General features: G+C 47.7%; 1 protein-coding gene across 1 annotated transcript; it reads left to right on the top strand.

Annotated features, from left to right (window-relative positions):
* The first annotated feature begins 8,542 nt into the window (after nt 1-8,542).
* Polr2L (DNA-directed RNA polymerases I, II, and III subunit Rpb10) lies at nt 8,543-13,513 on the top strand. Its single transcript, XM_077660991.1, has 2 exons — nt 8,543-8,915; nt 13,351-13,513. Exons 1-2 carry the CDS (start codon nt 8,821-8,823, stop codon nt 13,457-13,459), a joined length of 204 nt encoding a protein of 67 aa, XP_077517117.1. The 5' UTR covers nt 8,543-8,820; the 3' UTR covers nt 13,460-13,513.
* Nucleotides 13,514-26,566: the final 13,053 nt, after the last annotated feature.

Here is a 26,566-nt window from a genome sequence, read left to right as displayed (position 1 = left end):
ACCACTCCCAGTGCGTATAGCACGAGCAACGTCGCTCGCCAACGCAGCAGGCACAACGCCAACAGAAGCTCCAGCAGCACCCCATCAGCAGATTGTTAGCGTATGCAACACATACCGGGTATGGTCGCCTTGCGCAGACAAAGGTCGATGCATATAGAAACACTACATTTCACGCATATGTTCAACCGCAGCTCAGTACATGCCGCTAGTCTGTGGCAAGTGCTCGATTCGCACCTGGTACCGCCAGAAAACGTGATGGCTGCCACGGCCAAGGGCTGATTTAAGGCTGACGATGGTGACGAATACCCTATACCAGGGCTCGCTGCAGTGCCACACAAAAGCGCTGAGACCTGTGGACGACAGCGCAAGACGCAGACGACGTAGAAGACGCGCGCGAGCGCTGCGGCAGGCGCAAATTATTTTTCAGCAACAGGAAGTCACCGCCCGAGTTTCGGCCATGCCCCTCTTCCGAAGTGGGTATTGTTCCATTTTTCATTTGATGGCCACAAAAGGCGTGAAGGAAGGGGAGAGCCGAAGATGGCAGCCGTCGACGGGTGATAAGATCTGACGACGATGCACTACGACCAACCAACCACGCAGGAAGAACAGAACCGACCGCCCCGCCAGGGACTGGTGCCAGGCTGCACCGACGTCTACCGCCAGAAAGAAGGCCACTACAGCGCGCGTAAAATTGCACGTGTTGGGGGATAAAAAGTTATCGGACTGTTGTGGGGTGATGCTATCGGGACTTGGGCAGTAACTCTGTTTTGTACCCAGGTGCACTCCCCCTGTGCATTTGGCGTCAGTGTCTCAGGATTTGCCTCCATGAGCACCGGTCACGGTACAACTCGGATTGCGTTGATGCTGTTCCGAGATGGAGCTTCCCTCGTAAAAAAGCCTAATCCCGTGTGGCGCCTCGCCAACCACATGGCCAGCGATGGCCTGCATGCACTGCTCTCTGATAAGGGGGGGGGGGGGGGGTCATTTTATTGTGATACGTGAAGGCTCTTCGCCGAAAAGCCGGGGCAGCCATTGCGAAGGGCATTCGCCAAGCAATCGCCAGCGTGGCTTAAACGATGTGCGGGAAGTTGTTACACTCGATGAGCGTAGCCCTTGAGGGGGCAAAGCGAGGGCGTTTTGTTTCATTGCAACCGAGACGCCTTTCAGAGCCACAATGTCGGAGGACATCAGCCAAATAGCAGCAAGCTACCTGTATACAATCACCTCGTTTCGTTGCAGGGGCGGGTTTATAGTCACACTTGGACGAGGCAGCCCCATACGAACCAATAATTTCTTGCTCTTTTCGATGAAAAAAAATGCAGCATTTTCAGCATGGTTTCTGCATGCGAAATTACTCAAAGAAGGGTCCCCCCCGCCTCATAAATCCACCTTTGCTTCGCTGGCGACGGATGACCCATTTTGCCTGCCACTTCAGGTGCAGTGGTGCATGGCTATACATGGACAAAACTGAATTAAGAATGCCCCTCAAAGGAGGCCCTTTAACCAATGACGTTGACCTATTGTCATGACGACGCAGTTAATCCCCCGTCACGGAAGCAGTTGCCAGCCACCGGCCATTTCACGGTATACGTGAAACTGCGACGTCATGACAATAGGTTGACGTCATTGGCTCGAGGGCCTCCTTTGAGCAGCTTTCGCCGCTGTATCCTTGAGTTGTATCCGAGTGCAGAGACTAAATGACCCTGGACGCTGTGAAGCCCTCAGTGTTGATGATTTGTAACATTCTCTGCCGTATGACCCCCCTTGGTGGCTTCTTACAAAAACTTGCGTTCCGGTAAACAACGATGAAACAGCTTTCGTGATCCGGTGTGCACGGTGTATTGGTGGAAAGCTTTCTTTACTTTTATTTTCTATTTTTTTTTTACTTGCGAGCAATATTCGTTGGTTTAAATAAAGAAGTGTTCGTACAGCGTTCAGGCGACTACTATAATATCTTATTCGCGCCCACCAAAAGCGACATATTTCTCAGTTCATTTCATCGGCCACTACGTCGTAATCTAGGTTGGCATTGCTGAAATAACATTTAGATACACTGACGGCTATCTGGCCTTTGTTAACGTCCTGGACGTAACATTCACGCCTGCGATTTAAAGCCGGTCATGTGTGCTCACCGAGCGCGGCCAGTCAAGGAGCATAAATCAGGCCACTCTAAGCTCACCGCAGGCGTGGTCCAAATGTTGTCCCCAGCTTTTCGTACCAGGTGCATCAGACTGGAAACCGCCGGCTGTTCGCATCCCTTCATCGAGGACGTGCCTGAGAGGCCGATTAAACAGGGAGAGCCGCCCCCAAGGTGGCCACTGGAAAGTGAAACTGTCGACAGGCGCCACAAGCAGACAGTGACACTCAGCCGACGCCACACTGCGTATAAAACACGTGGGAAGACGTTTTCGTAAAGAGGTCGCGAAGACAGAAAAAAAGTTGCCGCGTCAAGCGTGCGTCTCAGTTCGTGCCGCGTAAAAAGGTGGCAGTGCATTTCCGTACACCCGGCGGCGGGGTTCACATGAGTCAAATGGGGAGCTGTACTAATGTTTCGCTTAGGGGGCATAAACCATCTTTAAACTATATTCTCCGGCACGCATCCCGCAGCCAGTACGTATTGAGTGGGTCCCACGTGATCTGCTGACCTATCAAAGCCAGGCAGATTTAGCGATCCGCCTTGCGAATCCAAACTCATCACCGCCTCGGCTCCTTCATTTGGACAATTTTACCCTCCTTTCATCAAGAAAGGAACTCCTCCGGCGCCGCACACGTGCTCTCATCCCTCCGTGTGCGGTAACCCTCCCCCGCGGTCTTACCCGTGCAGAGGAGGTTGCGCTTAGGAGGATCCGGGTCGGGGTTGCCCTCACACCTTCCATCACTCGGAAGTGGCCTCAGTACCGAGAATTGTTTCCTCGGCCAGGGTGTCCGGTATGCAAACACGAGGACATTGAGGCCAACATTCATCACTTACTGTGGGACTGCCCAGCTCTCAAGCCTACAAGGATCCGGCACCTGATGCTAGCAGGTCTTTCACCAAACAACCCTTCTTCATACATTGCCTGGACGCAGGGACCGTACCATCGTTCTCTACTGGACTTCTTCAAATCAGCTAACCTTTTTCCATTCGTTTAGATCATTCATCACACCTTCACCCATCATTGATGCCCTGGGGCAATAAATTTCGCTTTCAAAAAAAAAAAGCTATTCTCTGCAGCGTTGCGTGTGCCACTGCTCGACGGGCGTTCAGGCATAAACATAGGCTTGCCGGAGAGCATTTCACGTAGCCAAAAGAGAGTGCGCATACAATAGACAGGCGTCGGCCGCGCTAGCGGAAAACGAGAAAGCGACCTCGGATGAGCCTTCTCGAGTGCGACACACGATCAGAAATTATCTGCAGAGTGTTTCTGGGCTTTTTCAGCTCATGCGCGCCGTCGCGCGCTCAACACGTGCTCGCGCTTCAGTTCGATTTTGGTGCTTTCGAATTTACTTCGTGCACGCATGCATTTCATTCCATAGAACTGTCGGGCATGCGTGTGTACTCCCTTCTGTCGTCAGCGTCCTTTCGCGCTGCGGTGAAAAATGCAGTCATCCCAACTCGCTCAGCTAGCCGCTCTCAAAGTGAGAAAGGCGGACTTACCGGGAAACGGGAGGAGGATGACGCCAAGCCCCCGTGCACTGAGAGCAAAGTTTGGAAGACGACACTGGACCCAATATATTTTTGACCGCAAAAATTCGAGAAAACGATGGTCAAAGTAGGACCCCCTTCCCGCTCTCTTATTGCAAAGAGGAGCCCACAAACTCGCCCCTGGCTGCAAAAAGGTTTTGCGTTGCTATCACCGCCGCCAGTGTGAACTCCCCCGCTGCCCCATTCCATAGAGGATGCTGCGAGGTCGCGCCGCGGGGCTCGCCCTATACACGTCACCGCTGCTTGCAAAGCGAGGCCGGAATCCTCTTATCGGTGACCCGTATCGGCTTGCGACCGATTCGTATATGTGTGGGGAGCAATTTGCATCACTGTCTCTGCCTCAAAAAGAGATAAGATAAAGACCAAAACAATCGAACGGCGGCTTCGCAAATGATGGCGTCTGGCACGCCATCCCAGCAGAATGATGTCACGCGGTTACGTTGCCAAACTTAGCCCAAGCGTGCCCAAAGGCGTCGGAATGTATTGCCGACATTTACAGAAGGTTGTGAATTCTCCATTTCCATCTTCTTTTTGCACAAAGAGAACGAGAAAGAATAAAATTCCCGTTCGATTTCGGTTCTCGTGAAATGAGCGTCTGCTTAGTTTGTTTTCGCCTAAAGAAAGAAATCCCTATAGCGTCAAAATGCTGAACTGCTTACTTAACGAAAGAACGTCCGATGCGTGGCACACGCTCGGACAGAAACGAGAAAAAGAAAAAAAATTAAACCGAACGAAACGCACCTGATGCTTACATTAGCACATCCGGTTGAAATCCTGCGTGCTAGACAATCCATTGCGCTTTTTTCTTCTTCCCTTACTCAGATGCCGAACAAGGCTGGAATAACAGATGTGTCCGCGTTGGTGAAAGATGCATGGTCCCCGACGGGATACATTTTGACCAACCAATGTCGAAGTCCCAGCAGAACGCCCCAGAAACATCCACGAGATGCATCAGCCGCGGTGGCTCAGTAGTCATGGCGCTCGGCTGCTGACCCGAAAGACGCGGGTTCGATTCCAGCCGCGGCAGTCGAATTTTCGATGGAGGCGAAATTCTAGAGGCCCGTGTACTGTGCGATGTCAGCGCACGTTAAAGAACCCCAGCAGGTCGAAATTACCGCAGCCCTTCACTACGGAGTCCCTCATAGCCTGAGTGGCTTCGCGACATTAAGCCCCCATACACTAAACATTCACAAAATGCGTTGTCATGATGAAAAGAGTGCGGATGGTCTAAAGTTCTGATGAAAAAAAAAACAAACTTTCATAGAGGTCGAAATTACCGCAGCCCTTCACTACGGAGTCCCTCATAGCCTGAGTGGCTTCGCGACATTAAGCCCCCATAAACTAAACATTCACAAAATGCGTTGTCATGATAAAAAGAGTGCGGATGGTCTGAAGTTCTGATGAAAAAAAAACAAAAACACTTTCATGGAGGTCGAAATTACCGCAGCCCTTCACTACGGAGTCCCTCATAGCATGAGTGGCTTCGCGACATTAAGCCCCCATACACTAAACATTCACAAAATGCGTTGTCATGATGAAAAGAGTGCGGATGGTCTGAAGTTCTGATGAAAAAAAAACAAAAACACTTTCATGGAGGTCGAAATTACCGCAGCCCTTCACTACGGAGTCCCTCATAGCCTGAGTGGCTTCGCGACATTAAGCCCCCATACACTAAACATTCACAAAATGCGTTGTCATGATGAAAAGAGTGCGGATGGTCTGAAGTTCTGATGAAAAAACAAAACAAAAACACTTTCATGGAGGTCGAAATTACCGCAGCCCTTCACTACGGAGTCCCTCATAGCCTGAGTGGCTTCGCGACATTAAGCCCCCATAAACTAAACATTCACAAGATGCGTTGTCATGATGAAAAGAGTGCGGATGGTCTGAAGTTCTGATGAAAAAAAAACAAAAACACTTTCATGGTGCATGGGTCGATGGGCTTTGACTGCAACCAACTAATGCCACAATAAGCAGGAAATGAAATAACGGCTGTACAATTCCACCCAAAAAAACTGCTTAACGCATTCACCAGTAAGGGAACTATAACAGCATAATCAAGAACAACTGTGCGCTAAGTAAGAATAAAATCGACAGTCTCAAGCCCCATAGCATAGGCATAAGCAGGGAGAAAACCAGGAGTGGAGCCACAAAGAAGGAATGTTCTTTGTCTCATTCCAGGCGCAGACAGACGATGGGTTAAGGTGCACATATGTGAGGAAGTGGTTATTCTCGACTTCACATTCATAGATCCGTGGCAGTCCTCATACCACTCCTGGCAACGTGGTGCAGCGGTTAAGCGAATCCCTGCGATGGCAGGTGCTACCATCGGTGGGGCTTGTGACGCTCCGGTTTCCCTTCCCGAAAAACCTCCCGCAACCAATCATTGATTGAACTGCACCTGCCAGGGTGGGCAGTTTGTCATGATCCAGGTGGAAATGACGTAACAGGATCACGTGACCTAGGTTGCCCGCAACCAGGCGGGCACACAGAGGGACCTCACAGACAACGACTAAATGGAAGCCCTAGCTGTAACACGCAAAAAAAATTCAAAGGACGCCTAATTACATTGTGGGGGCAATGTGACAGCGTCCAATGCTGTCAGAAGTGACTAATGGGGCTGGTGAGACACAGGTTGCTCTTCCTGCACATTGCTAAATTTGCCCAGTTCATCCCGCACGCCATGCAGCTGCCACCTGGGAATTATGTGACGCCTCTTTCTTTTCTTACGGATAGGCTTCTTGCTATCGTGTTAATGATGCATTCCCGCGCATCATGCATAGGCGTGCACAGGACTCTCCCTAAGGAGATACCAATGCTCATATGGCAGCGCCTCTTCATGCCTCCTGGGTAGCAGAGAACAAACGGGGACAAATTTTGCACCCCCTCCCCGTGACTATTAGTGGCTCCCCCCCCCCCCTGCGCACAAAGCAGGCACGAGCACCCCCTAGAAAAAGCTTGCCAGCTTCGTGCTGCTGACGTTCACACAAGCACACACAAAAAGAAAAACGTGACCTGGAGGAACACAATGGATGCTAACAGAGCCGGTGAGGGGCATTTTTTGGAGGGCCTGGAAAAAAATGCACTGCCCTGAAACCTCGTCGATCGACTCGAGGCATTTCCGCGTCACTCAGTCACGTATAAAAGGACAAAAAAAAAGGTGTGATCCACGGCCGGCGTGTAATTATCAACACCGCTGATGGGCAGGCAAGAAACGGGGGTCAGGTGCGTCACGCAAGGGCGCCTACAGCGGCGCACTGGGAGGCATGACGAGACACCTGAGGCCAACAGAGGCGAAACGTCGCACGCGTCAGTCAGCGGCGGCCGCTTCGCCAGGGCAAGGTCAGAGCGAACATGCCAGCGCTGCAGCGAGGGGCGGCGCCGCATCTTCCGCCTCGCTGCCAAGGCCGGCACAGCTCGGCGTCGCCCATCCCCGCTGGGCAATAAACCCGCGGCGACGACGTGGACGAGCGCCGCACGGGAGTCGCGTCTTGTGAACGCCGAGTCGGCAGAAACTTTCGCTCGAAGGTGTAATCCACGGCGAGACGAGATTCGAGAGGAAATAAAATTTTTGACGTACTTGCCTCTGCGTTAGCACCAGCGGCGATCCGCTGCGCGCAGTTACCATACGTAGACTTACCACCACCAGTTGCTTCTCCGACCTAGAGCACGCGAGAGTGCACAACACGGCGGTCGGAACTGAACGAGATCGGAAACGCGTATGCTCAGGGGCGAAAGCCACGCCGACCGAGCCCACACAAAACGCGTCGACGGTGGGAATGCTTGCGAAGCGGGTTCTCGCAGCTGACACCGAAAGCGGCTGACGAGAGGAGTCGATCGCCGGGTTAGCACGATCAGCCTACAACTCGGGCTCTATTTTAAACTACCGGATGTTTTGCGCCACGGCTACCTATATCCACTTGTGCAGATGCTCGCTAGCCTCACAGGTGCGCTGGAATTTCAACAAAACGAGCAAACTACAAGTTACAACACTCGCTCGTCCGTTCGAGAAGTTTAATCACCCGAGAAGTAGTTCAAGTTCACAAGCTTTATCGCGAAGACAGGTAGTACAACTGCACTCTAGAAAGGCGATTAGATATTACGCGCTCCACATTCACTTCGTCAAAAAGGTCACGCACTTGTGCCCTCCCTCTTAAGCGTTACGCAACGATCGGAGAACTTTCGTGCGAAAGTAAACTCGCACACTCGAGTCGCGGTCCGAGCAGCGAGCAAAGTTTTCGCCACGCTTGGAGAACGAAAATGCGAGCGTCCGCAGTTCGCCCGGCGCAGGAAGTCGAGGTGTCAGCGCCTTACCGAATTCGGGTCCTCAGCTAATCATGCAGCGTTGATGGGACACCGTCGGCGCTCGATCCAACTCGGCTCCATCGAGGTTCTCGCTGCACTCGCGCTTCCCAGGCTATGAGGTCCCCTCGAACACGAAAATGTGGGCAGCCCCAGTCACCCGCCACAACACGTAGCCAGCCAGGGAACGGAAGCGTCTCGCATATTCGTCGGTCGTGTCGTCGGTCTGTTGCGGACGGCGATGCGTGGGTATGCTCGATACGCTCAGCGGCTCAACGCTCAGCGCCACGACGTAAACGAAACACAAGTGGCTGCACAAAAACAACACATCCTGCTTGCCAGCTAAGTGCGGCTCAATATGTGTCTACAAGCTTGGACTGGCTTGGCTCGATGAACAAAAATAACTAACTGTATAAGCTCAATAAAAAGTTACATTTTTCAGTTATACTGTTACAAACTCATTAAAATACTTCATTGTAATATATTTATTTAATGAAGGGTGCTAACAATTTTTTTATTTGCTAATTTAGAGCTCGCTTAAGTTTTCGTCTTGGCTTTGACTTTGTCTCCTGCGCACGCGTTTTGCATTTTGTATCTTTTTGCAGTAAAGTTTGCAGTAATTTTCAGCGACTTCTTGTGACCATTCAGGAGTCCGCGAATCTCGTGTGATTTGGTGTGGTTTGTTATCGTCGTGCGGTGTGCCATTTGAGTAATCTGCGGCAAGCACCGCAGCAGATTTGTTCTGTGCCATCCGCGTCGCAGCCGTCGGTACGCGTGTGGTGTCCGTTCTTTCGTTCGTTCCTCGCAGTCCAGCTTGACAGCGGTCCGGCACGATGATCATTCCCGTGCGCTGCTTCACGTGCGGCAAGGTGATCGGGAACAAGTGGGAAGCCTACCTGGGCCTCCTGCAAGCCGAATACACTGAAGGGTGAGCAGCGTGTTGTCGCCGGCCGGCAATGCGCCGTCGTCGACTGTTGTTCATTTTCATCGTGCTCTGATCGCATTAAAACCTAAACATTTTGACATGGTGATGTGCTTGAAACGACGCCTCCTTTAAAGCTACGATTGCAATTTTGGGTGCAAGAATTACCTTCAGCTGCACGCAGCCTTGTTTCTAGAATGTTCGACGCCGCTCCTTTGATTCTTGGAATTTTTTCCCCTGTGGTTATCCGTCTGAATTGTTTGTTTTGCTAGTGAGCACAAGCGCTTCACTGTGTCGACTTATTCTCGGAGCAGATGTAAAACGGCTAGACCTGCAAGAAAAACGTACGAGCTCAATGTTTTGCACACACACACACCAGCGCCCGTTTACATTTAGTTTACTGTTTGGTTTAATTTAATATGCTTATGTTCAGTATGACGAGGCCTGACCGTGACAGAGCTGCTTACCGTCATTTTTACTCTTCAATTCACTTTTTAAAAGTGTCCTCTGCAATCAGCACAGTTGCATAAACTACTGTGGAGATGGGGTTGGAACGCTATTACGAATGACCGCTATCTTTCTCAGGCTCAGTGCGTGCCTCCAACGTTGTAGGTTGTAGGTCGTGTGTCGTGGCAAATTTGTAGGTCGTGTGTTTGGATCCCACCAGCAGCATGTGGTTGTTTTTTCTTCTGCTTTCTAATCGATTATCTTTAAAATAATTATGCTAGTAATCTCAGATTAATGAACAGCACACACACGCACACACAAAAAAAACATCCCCCATGCTCCTTGGTTTCAATGACTGTTGGCTTCCGTCATGTATACCTTTACAGCAACAGCTGTTAAGCGCCCATTCCTGGGTTTCACAGTAACCATCCTCTCTGGATGGTTACTGTGGAAGGAGCAGGGTACCGGTATAGCGAAAGAATCCCCAGCCGGATGATTATCCTGGAAGGAGGAGGGTATGGCGAGAGTGTAAGACGCAACCAGTCAGTGGTTGCCACGGAAACCACCCGGAAGATAGTTACCCTGGAAGGACGAGGAGGGTTACCACAGAAGGAGGCTTTATGGCAAGAGTACAGGAAGGCATACCATGGTAACCATCTGGAATGTGGTTAGTATGGAAGGAGGTGAAAGAGGGTGGCAAAAGCGCAGGAATGTAGCATGGTCTATCTGCAGCCGAATGCGCTGCCCAAAGAGGAAATCGTCATTGGCGACACTGCGCTTCCAGAATGTCAGACTGGAGAGCAGAACTAGACGAAAAACGACCATTTGTGGAAAACTAAAAGAGTGCCCTAGAATTATACAAATGTGAGGTTGCTCTCATATTCTCTACCACAACACATCATAAAGTATAATACCATAACAGCTATTGCTGAACCTTGCGTTAACCAGGGGTAACTGTCCTGTCAATTTTTTTGCTTGCAGGCAAGAGAGTTTCTTGGCTACAACATAGAGCATAGATGTTGACGCCAAGAATGTTTTCCCTTGATTAGAGCTCGTATGCATAATATTCAAATATTGGCAAAGCACCAGCTGGTCCCGCTGCTCGCTCGATTCTTGTTCGTTTACATAGGACGTGTGAAATGTTGCGCTCGGTGCGATGGCAAGAGCCGTACAGCATGAATTTTGTCCGTCCTCGTTTGAGAGGTTCATATCTGACGCAAAAGTGATTTTGAACCAAAAATAAACGTGTACGACCACGGATCAGTGCACGCTGTGCGTCTGGGTACCGAGAGCAGCAGACATAGACTTGTTATCTGCCACAAGTCCACGAAGTCCACGACTTTTGAAGGCGTGGTCAACTGCTTGGTACTGTTGGCGAACCTTTTTTCGCTGGAAGAAACGTCAGCCTACAAGGCTGCTGAAGGAGAATCACTCCATCAGAGTGTATTGAGCACCATGAGTACGATGTGGCTGTGATCGTATGCCACTGCCATATGAGCACTTCCAAGAAGAGTCCAGTCCCTATTCGTATTTTGAGGGTGTTCGACAAGCATTGATGCTGCATACCAGGCGGAACTGTATTCACTTGCAGCTATGTGGTTGTAGCTAACGAATGTGTCTGTAACCAAGTAAGTGTAAACAAGCTTCGACGAAAATATTGCCATATTATTTCACAATTAAGGTTGCATAAATAGATTAACTACTCAATTTTATTTGTATATTTTCTGAGCACAAGGGTAGCAGCTGCAGCTCTCAGTCTGGATTGAAAATCTCAATTATGCCTGAGGAATTGGCTCGGTTTTGGGCAGGATTTGGCTTGATTGTAATGAAAACTTGCTGTGTGCCAACAGCAGATCTGCATTCAGCTGGATCCTAACGAACTCTGTCAGAGTTCAAAGTGGTCATGTGACAACAGTGCAAGTGCATTATCTAACAGAGCGAGATTAGCACACCAGCAACATTTCCCTCTGCAGCAGGTGCGAGGTGTGCTAGCTCTCTCTTGGAGTAGAAAGTTTGCTGTCTCACATGCCAGATATTTAGGGAGAATGCGTGCAAGATCAAACTAAGAAGCTGAATTTTCTTTCATGGCACTATTATGACATTGAGCAGCCTTACCAGTTACTAGTGTCAAGCATATTTCAGTGTATTTTTCATTAGTGAAAGGCAGAGGCTGCATGTTCATGCAAAACATTCTGTTTGGCTCTTGCCTTATGCCTCTGCTGGCAAAAAAAAAAAAAAGTGGTGTAGTTCACCCAGGTTTGCAAGTTTGGCTCTGGCAGTGCGCACATGATTGGGCCATCATGCAAAGAACCAAATACGGGAAGACGTGGAAGTTCATAAGGTGTCATCTTGGCAAACATGGCATAGTGGAGTGAGCGTCCTTCAACCTTGAATTTGTGAGTTTATGTGATAGTCCACCCATATAAATGAGCTGTATTGCAAAGGTTGTTACATTCTGGCTTCTAATAGGAAGTTTGTAGATCACAGCAAAGCTGTGGCTTAATGATTCTTATCTTAGGTGAGTTACAGGCTTGGTCTCGGTGTGCAGTGTTGGCAAATCCCACTCTGTGGGAAGCCACATTTAGATGCACTCTTGAGCTGTTAGCTAGGGTTGTTTTTCACATGTGAATGTTGCATTTGTTTGGCATGTCATTGTAGATGCCTCTCACTTTGAGCCTTTGTGTTGCACTTAATTTCATGCAATTTCACACACACTGAGAGTACCCAGGGGGCTATTTCCATTCTTTAAGAAAAAAAAGCAAAAACAATGTTAGGAAGAAACCTTTTCTAGCTTCACTTCTGCAGCACAGTAACCACTGAACCATGATAACTTCTAGGACATGCAAACAGTAGTGCACTATATTGATTATTATTGTCAGGGTGAAGATGCTATAGTGCAATTATTGTCTCCAGCAAAGCTGTAAGAAAGGTGCAAAAATTTTCTGCATGCTCAAGCTAGTAGTTAGCCAGTAAATGACATCAGAACATGTACACTGTGCCTTGTCCTCGATTTGTCTTGTGCACCATCATTTTCAAACTGAGCAAAAGGCACAAAAGCATGAAAAGAGGGGCAGATATGACAAAGAAGCCTTTTTGTAGCAATTTTATTAATGTAGTCACAGAATTCCACGAATACACAGCTCTAAAAAAAAATATTGTTTGTGGCCGGGTTTCGGTGGAGGCGAAACACGTAAGAGCCCATGTGGTGTGGGATGTTAGTGCAAGTTAAAAATCCCCAGATCATTGAAATTATTCCAGAACCCTCCTCTACGTCACCTCTTTCTTCTTCCAGTCCCTCCTCCATCCCTTCCCTCACAGGGTTAAGGTGTCCACTGAAAAATGAGACAGTTACTGCACAATTTCGGTTCCTCAAAAACCAATTTTGGAAGGCACAGAGCTGTTCGGGCCTGGTAAGGCAACTGCATGGGCCAGTTGCCCAAGCAACATTAAACTCGGAGTGCTGCATCTCTGTCAGTGCTGTGCCCCTGTTTGAAGCAGAAAGCATGCAAGTGTCCTCTTGTTCTTTTTATTGTTTCATTTTTATTCCATAAGCAGCGCAACTGTAAAAAGTAGAAGGCCATAATTTTATTACGTTCATTTTTTTTTTCACTTGAGCCATGTACCTCCTTTAGACTTTTGCTTTCGAAAAGGTGGGCTGCAGTACAGGCACAGAACACACTGCTGGAGAATTCTCACTGCACTCTAAGGATCCTTTGTTTAGTGCCCTTCTTTTGCAAAGAGTGGTGTTCTCCAATCCTCACTTTTAAGATTTTTATTTTTTGCTGTTTATGGGCTATAAAGGAAATTAGTGAAAGAATGTGATTTCATTTACGTTTTCCCTATCATTCATATTGCTTAGGCAATCCAAATTTCAGCATGGCCAATTGACCAGGCCTTTTGTGATCACCAAGGAAGTCATTCACTGCACATTCCACGGTGTAGCTTTGACGTTGTAGCATGGGCATGCATTCACATGGTTGTTGTGCCTCTGCAGCGATGCCTTGGATGCCCTGGGCCTGAAGCGGTACTGCTGTCGAAGGATGCTTCTGGGCCACGTGGACCTCATTGAGAAGCTGCTCAACTACGCGCCCCTCGAGAAGTGATCTGGCATTTCCAATACACCTGGCCTCCCTGTAAATAAATCTGCTCACGATGTACTACACCTGGTACCTGTTTCTTCACATTCCAGTGTTGATAACTTGACCTACAATTACTATTGATAAATGGCTGAGTTGTAATAATACTTGTAACTGTGTCATTCTATTGTTTTGTATGTCACGCAGATGACATCAAATCGTAATCCTTTTGTCTCTGACTGGCCTGTGCTAGATTTTTTGTGTAGGCGTGGAACAGCTAGCTTTAAAACGAACACCAGGCCACTCGGGGCAATTATATTTCTGCCTAATCTATACTCTGCCTCGACAAGGCTTCTCTTCACTGACCCCCCTTAGAAGGCACTGTTTGCACAGAGAAATGAGAAAGACAGGAGTGAAATTAGGAGGTTACAAAGTGTTTTTTTTTTTGCCTGTAGGCTGTACAATTTGGTTAAGCCTTGGCAAACAGCTTGTAAGTGCCACTCATGTCAGCCAAGCTTCCTATGTCATTACTAGAGCAAGGAAGGAAGAGCTTGAGGGCATGGGTAGGGCAAACACTTGCCAAAATGAGTAAGAAATAAACCTCAGATCATGTATCACTCCTTTTCAAGTACGGTCCAGCTGCCATAATCGACATTATGTCATGTTGAAGGCCAGACTGGCCTAATTCCAGGACCATCTTCACTCCGATGCAAAGCCCATAACCCCATCCCAAAGTCACTGAAGCTCCCCCTTCTGGTTCAGACATCATTAGGCATGCAAGTGGTCTATCATGGAGAAAGCACCTCCTGCAAGTAAGCATTCTGTTGGAGACATGCCACCACTAAGCGTTGGGAAAATATGTGTTCTCTCGATCGAGCATTGTTTCCTTTTCGACTTGCCTGACGTGCTACTGCATGCAAACAGCCTTGCATATCTTGCAGAAAAACTGCAAGATAGTCGGGAGGTCAGGTTTTCTATGCTTCAGAGGAACGGTTACCCTGCTGGACCTAATGGCATCTACAACCTTTCACCATATCAGCTTGATCCAAGTGAGCTGAGCCCCCTCAGCTATGGATTGAATTTCAACACTAGGCGAGCACCAAATATAGGCATGATGGCTTGTGTTGTGGAGCAAGCAGTATCAAAGTTGAACATGCCAGCCTTCAAAGTGAAATGCACCCCTGCCACTGGAGCATTTTTAACTCTAAATAGAAAGAAACTGTCCTGGCACCAAAATAAAGAAAAACCATGAATAGCGTACAAAACAGCACATAGTAATCTCCAGCAGACAAGGGTAACACCACGGTACAGTGATAAGGTTATGTTGGGAAAACGTCAGTACAGCTGGTTTACGAGACTACGTATGTACAACCTTTGTCCGTAGAGCTCCAAGAGTGAGTCCATTTAAAAAAATGCGCTTAACATTGAAATCATTTGTGCAGCACCCCTTCGAAATAGTCTACCTTGCAGGCTATACACAGCTTCCGACACTTTTTGAGGTCTTGGAAACAGTTGGAAAACGCTTCTTTTGGCAGGGCTGTCAGCTCCTTTGTCGTGGCGTCTTGAATGGTCTTCACGCTTCCCATCCAGCGACCTTTTAGGGCTCTCTTCACACGAGGAAACAGGAAAAAATCGCTTGGGGAGAGGTCAGGCGAGTATGGCAGATGGGGAAATACAGTAATGCTATGCATGGTGAGAAATTGTGTCACACTGAGAACAGTGTGCGGTTTTGCGTTATTGTGGAGAAGATTCCATTGTCCAGATGCCCATAAGTCAGGGCAATGGCGTCGCAGTGCATCACGCATGTGTTGGAGCACACGGATATAAAACTCCTGATTCACCGTCTGCCCTTGTGGGACGAACTCGTGGTGTGTAACACCTTTGGCGTCGAAGAAAACTATCAGCATCGTCTTTGTATTGGCCTTCTGTTGCCGCACCTTCCTCGACGCCAGAGAGCTTGTGGACCGCCATTCGGCGCTCTGCCTCTTTGTTTGAGGATTGTATTGAAAACATCATGTTTCCTCTTCAGCAATGGTGCTGTCGACGAATACAGCATCCTCTGCCTCTGGGAGCAAATCAGCGCTCACTGATGCCCGCATGTTCTTCTGGTCCTGTGTGAGGGAGTACGGCACAAGTCTGGCTTTCAGCTTTCGTTTCCCCAAATTCTCACGCAAAATTTGGTGGCATGTTGTCTTACTAATGTGGAGAGCATCTGATAGCATGCGGACTGTAATGGTGCAGTCTTGCTGTACGATTTCCCTGATCCGAGCCACGTTGTTTTCATTCCGTGAGATTGAAGGGTGTCCCTGCCTTGTGTCGTCTTCCACCGACATTCTCCCCGAAACGAACCTCTTGTGCCACTCGAAAACTTCTGCCCGTGATAATGTCTCGCCGTAAACGTCACGAAGGAGCTCGTATGTCTTTGTGGCTGTCTTGCCAAGCTTACAGAATTTTATATTTACGCGCTGTTCGATGTGGATGTCCATCTCTCCACATTCACTCACAGTAGAATGCGCAGATGACTAGTGACAGCGTATTTTTCTACATGTAGTGTCTAGCGGCTGCCACAGCAATTAGCATAAATAGCTCAGGTTAGCCCGAAAAGATGGCGCTACTCATATGCACCAACATTTGTTTTAGGGAATCATTTCTAGAGAAGGAAATAAATCAATCCCAAAACTTTACGGACAAAGGTTGTAGGTAGTAGATGTCAAGTGTGATCCAGCAAAGAAAACCCCAAACTGCAAAAACTGATGATGACGTCTTCAAGTTTGTTTTGCCTTGAAATAAGAACTGGTATTACTGGCGTTTACGTCATAATGGCTCAGCTACAGGCATGCGCAGAGTTCTCTAGGCACAGCCCTTGTCACTGTATTTTGTTCTCGCCTGATGTTAAAGGTAAATAGCCCAAGGGATTTGCTTTTAACCTCTCTAAAGGGGCTCTTGAAGCATCTATGGGATTCATAACTTTTGGAAAGTTGAGGATGGTATTTTGACTCCAAATCTATGTTTACCTGTGTTCTGGTGATATTTGCGGTCCAGTACTGTAAGGATGTGCTCGAGGATGACGTGACGTACGTTAGTTGAAGTTGGCCAGCAATATGGGTGCTTCAGTTTTGATAACATACGCCAACCTTGCTTTAGAGACCATTGAGGCACCCGCCCTTGATTCGTTTTGTTGTGACCCTCAAATATCTTTGTGCTATGTAGATGACTTTCTGTGTGACAACACTCCAGTACTATTGCATCACTTTAACTCCTTCCTGCGAACGACTCAGTTCACAATGGGAGGAGAGATTTCCGGTCGCATCGCTTTCCTCAGTTGTTTAGTGGACTGAGGACTCCACCCATCATGGACGGTATAACTAACATTGAAGAAATGTTTTTGCTGCCATGTCTGTTCGCCGAAAGCCGACGCACACCGGACAATACCTGGACTTGATCTCTGTGCATCCGGTTGAGCAAATACGCTCTGTGGTCTCTGTGCTTGTCTCACGCACGCACCGTCTGTGCTTAATAACAAGTACAACCGGGATGGGAGTAAAAAATAAAATATCTTGCCAGAGATGGCTGCCCGAACCAAATCCTTGAATGCTGACCTGCGTACACTCCCACGGCATGAAGAGAACAGAAGCGTGGCCGCCATTCAATATGCAGCTGGCATGGATATTCAACTACAGGGTTCAGATCTGCCTCGATAATAATAATATTTTATTGCCGTGAAAAGAACTACATATACTCAGGCCTGCCTTTGGCAGGAAATTGAGCCAACTTGTGCACTTTAAAAATCCGCTATAACTTTCAAACTGGCTTAGGGTGATAGGGGATGTCTGGGCTTGTTCGTAGTCCATGGTCGACAAAACAGCACAGAAAATACACGGACAAAGAAAAGAGCGCGACACAGCGGTGTTATTCGTGTCGTCATGTTCTTTTCTTCGTGTATTTTCTGCGCTGCTTTGTGGGCCATTAAAATTCCCTGTCAAGAATGCTGCGCAACCTACATCGGAAAATTAGGAGCTGCAACAGGCATGCTGGATCGAACGCCCGCGTGCAGATCGCCATGAAAAGACCGGACACGCTACATCGCCTGGCATACAGCCTCACTACCATAGCCAGCGAGAAAGCGTCATCATCGAACCTGCTTCTGTGGTCATTTCATGTCCAATTAACCACTGCAGTGTTGACCATGCATATAATCACGGCGGTTCCGTTTTTCGTTTTATGCGTGAAGAAAGGACCCGTACGGGTCCCCGAAGCATTCTGTTTCACTTATTATGGCTTTTAGCGAGTGTTTGTTTTACCCGTGCCGTCATGCCTTTTCTTGGCCATGCCGAGCCTTCGTCGAATTTCGGACTATGAAGCAGCGTAGTTTACGTGTTCATTTCACTTGATCGCCTCGGCTTTATGAAGTCTTGTGGTGCGTAGCATATTGGTGGAGGTGCGGGGTCGCTCACCCCACCGTGAAGCAGCAGTACGTTCGACACATCGAGGTTACCACCACACCTAAAGCCGGCAGCCCAGCAGTACCGCTCCTGATGCCATTCATGCCCAGCTTTCCACCACGACGAACTGTCGAGTTTCGCCACTTGGACAGATACAAGCGCGCGTAGTTCGGTTCGCTCTTTGATCGGCAGATCGCTAAAAAAAAAGTTGGCCTCGCGCACACAGTCCGCGATGTGGGTTAAGACGCCTTTGCTTTCTCCTTTATTTATTATGCGATACCATAGTAAGAGAAAGAAGCCGCCTTCCGCCGGCTACGCCGGCATAGCCACACCATGTCGGAGTATGAAGGAAAAGAATAGAATCGGCCGCGAGCGGAATTATAACCCGTGGCGGCGCGAACATGGATTAGCTCGCCGCTGCATTAGGCCATTGCGCAACCGCCGTTTTGTTTTTGTTTAAGGCCTTGAAAGGTTTAATATATTCGCTTCTATGCGCAATATGCAAAAAAAGAAAGAAAGAAAGGCTCAATGAAGCGCCATCTGGCATGGAGCATAACGGAATGGCAGCAGATTTGAACCACTGCAGCAGGCCGGCACCAAACATGCACCTTGCCAATGCCAATACACGTGCACGAACACTTAACAGTCCGTCCTTTGCCCGAAAACATGCATCCAGACTACGGTAAGAACAGAAGAAAGGCTAGGGCACAAAAACTTCACGAAAGATTTTCAGTTCACGAAGACACGGCGCACGTGGAGGCGGCAGAGCATCCGGACACCGAGACGCCTTTTACCTCCGCCATTGCCAAATACATCATCAGTCACTCTAGAACCGCAATTCGAAATTTTGCCAAAAAAAGGACCCACTCTGCAGACATCAAAATCCTACAGAAAAATCTCCAATACCCGCCAGATCCAGTGTAAAGCACTTTTTTGGGCTAGTTGGTGCTTTGCATTAGAAATTAAACCGGCCAAAGAACACAGGAAAAGTGAGGAGAAGGAGGGGGAGACAGATAGCTTCCCTTTCATCTCAGTTTTCACCGCCTGTGCATTGGCCACTCCCCCCTAGTGGGTATGTGCCATCTTTATTTGAGGCCAACCAACGAACCAGTTTTCCTGTATGCGTCTTAATGGCTGGTTTAATTTTTAATTGGCCTGGGTCCACACCCATTCGGACGATCCTGGAAACGAGGCGGCGCAGCAATTTGCCCGAGGATTCGTAATTAGGTGCGCTGCCCCGAGCTCAGGTTGGCCAAGAAGCGAGTGGTATCCTACAAAGAAACTGCAACCCAACACAAGAAAGACAGGCAAATCCTACCAGAACCCCATAGATCCATCTCTAAGTAAAAAACAACAAATCCGTTGGTGGCAGCTCCAAACGGACACTTTCTTTATTCCGTATCCAAATTCTGGTCCCCAGAGCAGTTCAGCTCGTCTCTTCTCTCTGCGGACACCAAAAGGCATACACACCACGCATCCTATATTCATGAACGTGGTAAAAAACGGCGCAGCGACGACGGACACGTGCGAAGAAAGAAGACGGACAAGCGCTTGTCCGTCTTCTTTCTTCGCACGTGTCCGTCGTCGTTGCGCTGTTTTTTACCACGTCCGAGGTGCACCAACTCGCTCAGTTGTCGGTTCTTCTGCTATATTCATGTAATCAAGACAAGCCATCGAAGAGTCTGCAGCTCTCTACCCAATCGCCGTGGGAGGCCGCGCTGCTCTGCTCGGACCCGGAGGTTTAACTCCGAGTCACGGAGCGGGCCGAAGAGGTCGCCGAACGACATCGTCGGTCGGCCACCTGGCGTCTGGCCTAGAAAGCAGCCCATCGCAGGGAACAGAGCACCACCCCAACCCGCGCCTAAGACCTCTTCTGTTATAAAGTTTACCTCCTCCACGAAACAACAAAGAACGCTCAAGCCACAAAATGCATGCGAAATATATAATAAAAAGATAAAGTAAAATAATAGTGTGAAAAATAAATAACAGTGTCTATGTCTACGAAGTGATATGTCACACCGCTGAAGGGAACTATTAACGCTATCAAGTCATACCCTTAAGGCAGACCATAGGCGTCCCCCGGATTTTGTAAATTTGACTCAAAACATATGCAGGGGAAAAAATGTTTCCGTAATAAACGTATACGCCACTAGTTTCATACTGCAGCACTAATTCGCGAGTGACTTCCTCGGTTGCGATCTGCTAAAATTGTTTAAATGGCAGGTGGTCATACCAGTCATACTTTCATCGAACTAAATTTAGGTGCTTAGTATTGTCATGAACAAATGAACAATGCCGTTGTAATCTTCATCCAAGGCTCAACTTCAACTCTAATATTAAAGGGACATTCACTAGAAATTAAGGTTCGTCTGTATAGACAGATAATGGCGTCCTAATGACAAAGACGTTGGTCAACTGTTTAGGGAAAACCCCGAAAGTGGGGGCTTCCCCACCAAACACTGTTCCCAATTCTAGTGATGGATCAATTCGCTCTCCCCCTATCACAAGCTTGCTGCCCCGGTTAGCTCAAGTTGGTAGAACGACTGCTCTGGTGAAGCGGCGGTCTCGGGTTCGAATCCCAGACCAGGATGAATTTGTTTCAGGCAGCCTTTAGTAGTAGGTTTTATCATCAGGTGTCGTCACTGCCTCCCAGCGAGCGTGGTGACCGGACGGCCTGACGACTGAGGGACGTTTTGATTTAGGCTTGTTAGGTTGAGTACGGGCTAAAGAGCAGAATTTAGGTCAGTGACCTAACGGCCGGGTTTATTCTTGCCGGCAGCTATATATTTTCAGCGCTCATTTGTGAGTTAACTATTTTAAAAAAGGCAATTATTCCTTTTCTAAGTGATCGGCATTTGCGGGAGGCATAATTTTATTTCAGTACCTCTTTGCAAGTGATTTTTTTTAGACTGTAGATATTCTAGCATCTTGTGGTAGCAATTATCGAATAGTGCTGAGATGGTCAAGCAACTGAAGGTTAAATGCAAGGAGTGTGAGGCGTCGGTCAACTTTGAGGGAAGCGCGGTTCGAATCTGTAGAGGAGGCCGAAGGCGCGGATTTTATGTGCAAATGCTGCGTATTAAGTGCACGTCTGGACAAAGCTGACCAAGCGAACACCAACCCAGCATTACGTATACGTAAGCATCCATATATGAATGCTCCAGAAAGAGAGCTATAGGTAGAGAGGGCAGAGAAGCGCTAACTTCAAGAACAACTTAGTGAATTGGGAGCAAAAATGGCTGACACCGCCAAGCGAAGTCACATTGGCGGACATTCCAGCGCCAGCGACGTGGACGGGGTCTGCACTGGCATGGACAGCGATAAGGAATTTGGTCAGGCATGTTCGGACAGAAACGGCTATGCACAGGTGGTAGCTATAGAAGTCTGGAGGCGATGGAGAGAAGGGGAGCAAGCTAACCCCAAGGAATGAGGTCACGGTCACTGATAAGAGGTAGCATAATCCGGAAGTTAGGAGGGAGGAAGAGAATATCCTAGTGCTTATCGGTGGTGACTTATCATGAGGAGGTGCAAAATAGCTATAATGGAGCGTGTAAAGGGTGATAAGCGAATAGCAGTCGGGACATTCCCAGACTGGACAATGGACGCAGTACTGAGAAAGATAAAAAGCGCATTTTCTGAGAATGTCGCGGAGCGCAATTTGGTAGTGGTAGCTGCGAAACTAAATGATCTCCTGAATGGTGAGGCCGCAAAAGTAGTGGAAAGATTAGCGGAGGGAGTTGACGATTTAAGGGCGATAGCACAGCAAGTGCAGATCGTGGTGCCCATAGTAACGGAGTCGCAAGGACGGAACGCAGAAGTTGCCAAGGAACTTGTGGCTGACAATCTAGAGATAAGGAAGTTAAGCCAGGAGAAAGGCTTTGAAGTGGCAGACATAAACAGGGAAGTGCATAGAGCAGGCTTTGGCGGAGGCTTTACACGAGATGGCATCCACTTTAATGGAAGGCTAGGAGCCGAGGTCGGCTGGCGCCTGGCAGGCCGGGCCGTAGCTATTTTAGGGGGTCCACTGCTGCTCAGAGCGTAGAGGTAGGCAGAAGCGAAGTAGAAAGTGTAACAATGGAGGCTGGGCCCAACAAAATAGCCCCTGGGAGGTCTAGGAAGAAAACTACTAAAGTGAAATTTAACCCCAGGATCAGTTACATAGACATGCAAGGGGGTAGAAAGAGAGCGAAACAGTTAGAAAAAACACAACAGTTAAAGGACGAAGAAGTAGGTCATCATCGTTATCATCATCAGCTTGACTACAACCACTGCAGGACAATGACCTCTCCAATGTCTCTGCAATTAACCCGGTCCTATACCAGCTGCGGCCAACCTATCCCAGCAACCGTCTTGATCATCTCCGCCCACCTAACTTTCTGCCGCCCCCTGCTACGCTTGCATTCTCTCAGAATCCACTCCGTTACCCTTAAGGACCAGCGGTGATCTTGCTTTCGCATTATATGCCCTGCCCAAGCCAATTTCGACTAGGAGGTCATTAACCCGCGTTTGTTCCCTCACCCGCTCTGCCTGCTTCCGGTCTCTTAACATTACACCTATCATTTTCATTTCCATGGCTCGCTGCGTTGTCCTTTACTTTAAAAGCAGGTGGGTAAGCGTTATGCGAGACACATCTCAGGGATCTAGAAGATCCACCCCTTATTGACGGCTACGCCTGGAAAGGGAGCAACAGAACAACAACGGAGAGGAAGGGGGAAGAGGATAGGTATGCTTATGCAGCAAGGAACAAATTGGCAAAGAATAAAATCAACTTGAGAAGGACATGTCTGGGTATCGGGTACAATTGCCGGTAAAAGGCCATGGCTAGGGGTTGTTCATTTAGGGTCAGGGGATAAATGCAGGCAAGAGAACACGGATGTAGTTAAGTGTCTCAGTGACGATATAAAGCAGTTTGTAGAAGGTGCCGATATTATATTGCTGGGCGACATGAATGGCCACATCGAGGATCTGGATGGATACACAGATTGTAACGGAAAGTTGATGCTATAGACTTCTGTGAGCGACACAACCTAGTTACTGTAAATAGAGAAGAAAAAAATGTGATGGACAAATCACGTGGGAATTCCGTATAGAGGCAGACGACCATTAACTGCTGCTTAATGTCGCAGGGGATCTATAGCAAGCTGGCAATAATAGAAATATACGAAGAGGGGAAGAACAGGCTAGGAAGTGATTATAATCGTATTAGTCTTTGGGAGAACTGATGAAAAATGCAAAGAAGTCAAAAAGAAACCGCAAAATTAAACGACGAAAAAATAGTGCTAATAGCAGCTGGCATAGAGGAAGCAGTAAAGAAACACCCCCTGGAAAAATAGATTATAATCAGTACAAAAATAAAACAAGTAAAAGAAGTAAACCGCTGGAGAGGAAAGAGGAAGCCACGAAGTTGGTGGAATAAGGAAATTAGGGAGGCCACCGAACAACGAAGGTTGGCATCACGGGAACACAGAGAAGCAAAGAGGCGGCAGTTATCTGAAGAGGAAATAGGCCGAGAATGGGTATCTTATCGACAAAAGAAACAGCAAGTGCAGGTCCTCGTCCAGGCTAAAATAAAGCAGTCCTCTGATCGCTGGCTGGCTGAAGTTCGCGATGCCACTAAAGGGGGCCAAGAAAATTCTGGAACCATATAAGCTGGCTGGGCAAAGCGAATCACAGAAAGCAGGAACACATTCACGATGCCCAAAAAAAATGTTTAGAGGGAGATGACGCTGTGAACTACATTTCATCAGTTATAGCTGAGTCATTTAAGAAAGACGATAGAGTAATCACCCCAAATGAGGGAGCAACACAGGAACGCACAATAGAAAACAGCGTGGAACTGCATGACCAATCTGAACTAGAAAAATGCTGAAGCAAATATTTCAAAATGCACGTCCGCTGGGATAGGCGAAGTTTCAATCAAGCTAACTTAATGAACTTGGCCCAAGAGGCAAGGAAACGCTGATAAAAACATTGGAGGCAGTCATAACAAATAAGCAAATTCTGCACTGCTGGAGGCAGAGTAAAAATAATTTCGTTGATAAAGAGAAAGGAGATAAGATGAACACAAAATTCTTCTGACCGATTACGATAGCATCTGTTTTATACTGGCTGGCAATGCAGGCAGTGAAATTAAAAATGCAGTAATGGGTAGAAAGTAATAGGATACTTGGAGAACTTCAGAACGGGTTTAGAAGGGGTGGGCGTGTAGATGATAGCCTGTTCATGCTTACACAATGCATAGAAATAGCTAAGGCAGAAAACACACCTCTATATATAGCGTTCCCAGACATAAGCAGTGCATACGACAATGTGAACAGGGAACTCCTGTGGAACATATTTAAAAAATGAAGGTATCGGTCATGAGGTAATTGATTTTCTACAGGAAATATATCGAGAAAATGAAGCTGAAATAACATGGGAAGGAATTAAGAGTAGGACAACTTTCGAGGTACACAAAGGATTAGCGCAAGGTTGTTCTCTATAACCGCTGCTGTTCATGCTTTATATGATGAGTATGGAAAGAAGGCTACAAGGAAGTAATCTAGGTTATAATATGTCGTGCAGATTAGGCGAAAAGGTTGTTAAGCAATGGCTCCCGGGTTTAGTGTATGCGGGCGATATGGCACTGTTAGCAGATAGCCAGGAAGATTTGCAAACTCTGGTTAATTGCTGTGGAGACGAAGGAGGCAGTCTAGGTTTCAGTTTTAGCGCAGCTAAGTCAGGTGTGATGGTTTTCAACGGCACAACTGATCAGCAGCTTACAATACAAGGCCATGAAATACCCTGAGTGGCCGAATACAAATACCTCGGGGTTTGGGTAAAAGAGGGGCAGAAGTACACGGAAAAGCACGAGCAATCTCTCGTAGCAGTCGAGGGTTTGACGGCATACCGCCTGGTCAGGAATCATGGTGATGCAGATTGCTGGTCACTGGCCAAAGTCAAAAGATGAAAAGACATTTCGGGAGCACTACGGCTCCCTTGTTCACTAACGTCTTTTCATCTTTTGACTTTGGCCAGTGACCAGCAATCTGCATCATAATCTCTCGTAGCAAAACGGCGAAGAGATACCGGGATAATGAAACATAGGCCATTTTGGGGGTACAACAATTATGAAGTACTGAGAGGTATTTGGAAAGGAATAATGCGTGTAGAAGAGCCTTATGTGAAAATACTGGAAGATATCTATAGCAACTGCACAGCTACCATAGCCCTCCATAAAGACAGCAATAAAATTCCAGTAGGGAATGGCGTCAGGCTGAAAGACACGATCTCGCCAATGCTATTCACCGCCTGCTTACAAGAGGTATTCCGATGCCTGAATTGGAAACAGTTAGGGATAATGGTTAATGGAGAATACCTAAGTAATCTGCGATTCGCTGATGACATTGCCTTGCTGAATCACTCAGGAGATCAACTGCAAAACATGATCATTGAGTTATACAGTCAGGGCAGAACGGTGGGTCTAAAAATTAACATGCAGAAACTAAGGTAATGTTCAACAGTCTAGCAAGGGAACAGTTCACAATTGGCAGCGAGGCGCTGGAAGTGGTACGGGAATATATGTCTACTTAGGGCAGGTAATGACGGCTGATCCAGATCATGGAGGGAAATAAGTAGAAGAATAAGAATTGGGTGGAGCGCATATGACAGGTTCTCTCAGATCACGAATGGCAGTTTACCAATATCCTTCAAAGGAAAAGTGTACAACAGTTGTATCTTACCGGTACTCACCTACGGGGCAGAAACGTGGAGGCTAACGAAAAGGGTTCAACGTAAGTTAAGGACAACGCAGCAAGCCATGGAAAGAAAAATGATAGTCCTAACTTTAAGACACTGGAAGCGGGCAGAGTGGGTGAGGGAACAAACGCGAGTTAACGACATCCTAATTGAAATAAAGAGGAAGGAATGGGCTTTGACAGGGTATCTAATGCGAAGGCAAGATAACCGCTAGTCCTTAAGGATAACGGAGTGGATTCTGAGAGAAAGTAAGCGTAGCAGGGGGCGGTAGAAGGTTAGGTGGGCGGATGAGATTAAGAAGTTTGCAGGCAAAGGGTGGATGCAGCTGGCAAGGGACACGGTTAATTGGAGGGACGTAGGAGAGGCCTTTGTCCTGCAGTGGGCGTGGTCAGGCTGGTGATGATGATGATGATGATGATGAATGGTGCCGGGGCTTACTTTTGGAAATGCGGTTCTGTGCTTAAGGGCAGAAGTTCAGTCGAGATTAGAGGTAAATCAGAGAGCTGTTGGATGATTAGTAATAGGTGCCCACGGCAAAACCACACACGAGGCAGTACAGGGGGATATGGGCTGGACATCGTTAGAAGTACGGGAAGCTCAGAGTAAAATACTATAGGAAGAACGCCTGAGGAAATTGGACGATAACAGGTGGGCAGCTAAGGTATTTAAATACTTATACAGAAAGAGCGTTGTCTCACAATGGCGGAAAAGAACTAGAAAGCTAACCAGTAAGTTTGCCAGCCACCAGGACGGAGAAAGAGAGAGTATTAAACGACAGGTTAATAACAGGGAAGGTAAAAGTTGAATAGATTTGATGGAAAAGAAACATAGTGTAGAACTATATCGATACTGGAAAAGGCAGATCAGGAAGGAATCGTTCTATGATAACTCTAGAGACAGTGCGCTACTAGGTAAGGGTGTCTTTGAACGCGCAGGTACAAAAAGAAATTTAACC

This window comes from Amblyomma americanum, chromosome 4, assembly GCF_052857255.1.
Source record: "Amblyomma americanum isolate KBUSLIRL-KWMA chromosome 4, ASM5285725v1, whole genome shotgun sequence".
Taxonomy (NCBI): Eukaryota; Metazoa; Arthropoda; class Arachnida; order Ixodida; family Ixodidae; genus Amblyomma; species Amblyomma americanum.
This window is presented reverse-complemented; position numbering and strand designations above follow the sequence as displayed.

Bases quoted from the DNA above. Each gene is read 5' to 3' on its own strand.
- Polr2L (XM_077660991.1), top strand. From the start codon at position 8,821: ATGATCATTCCCGTGCGCTGCTTCACGTGCGGCAAGGTGATCGGGAAC. The intron at 8,916-13,350 runs GTGAGCAGCGTG...GTGCCTCTGCAG, and splicing joins CAAGCCGAATACACTGAAGG to CGATGCCTTGGATGCCCTGG.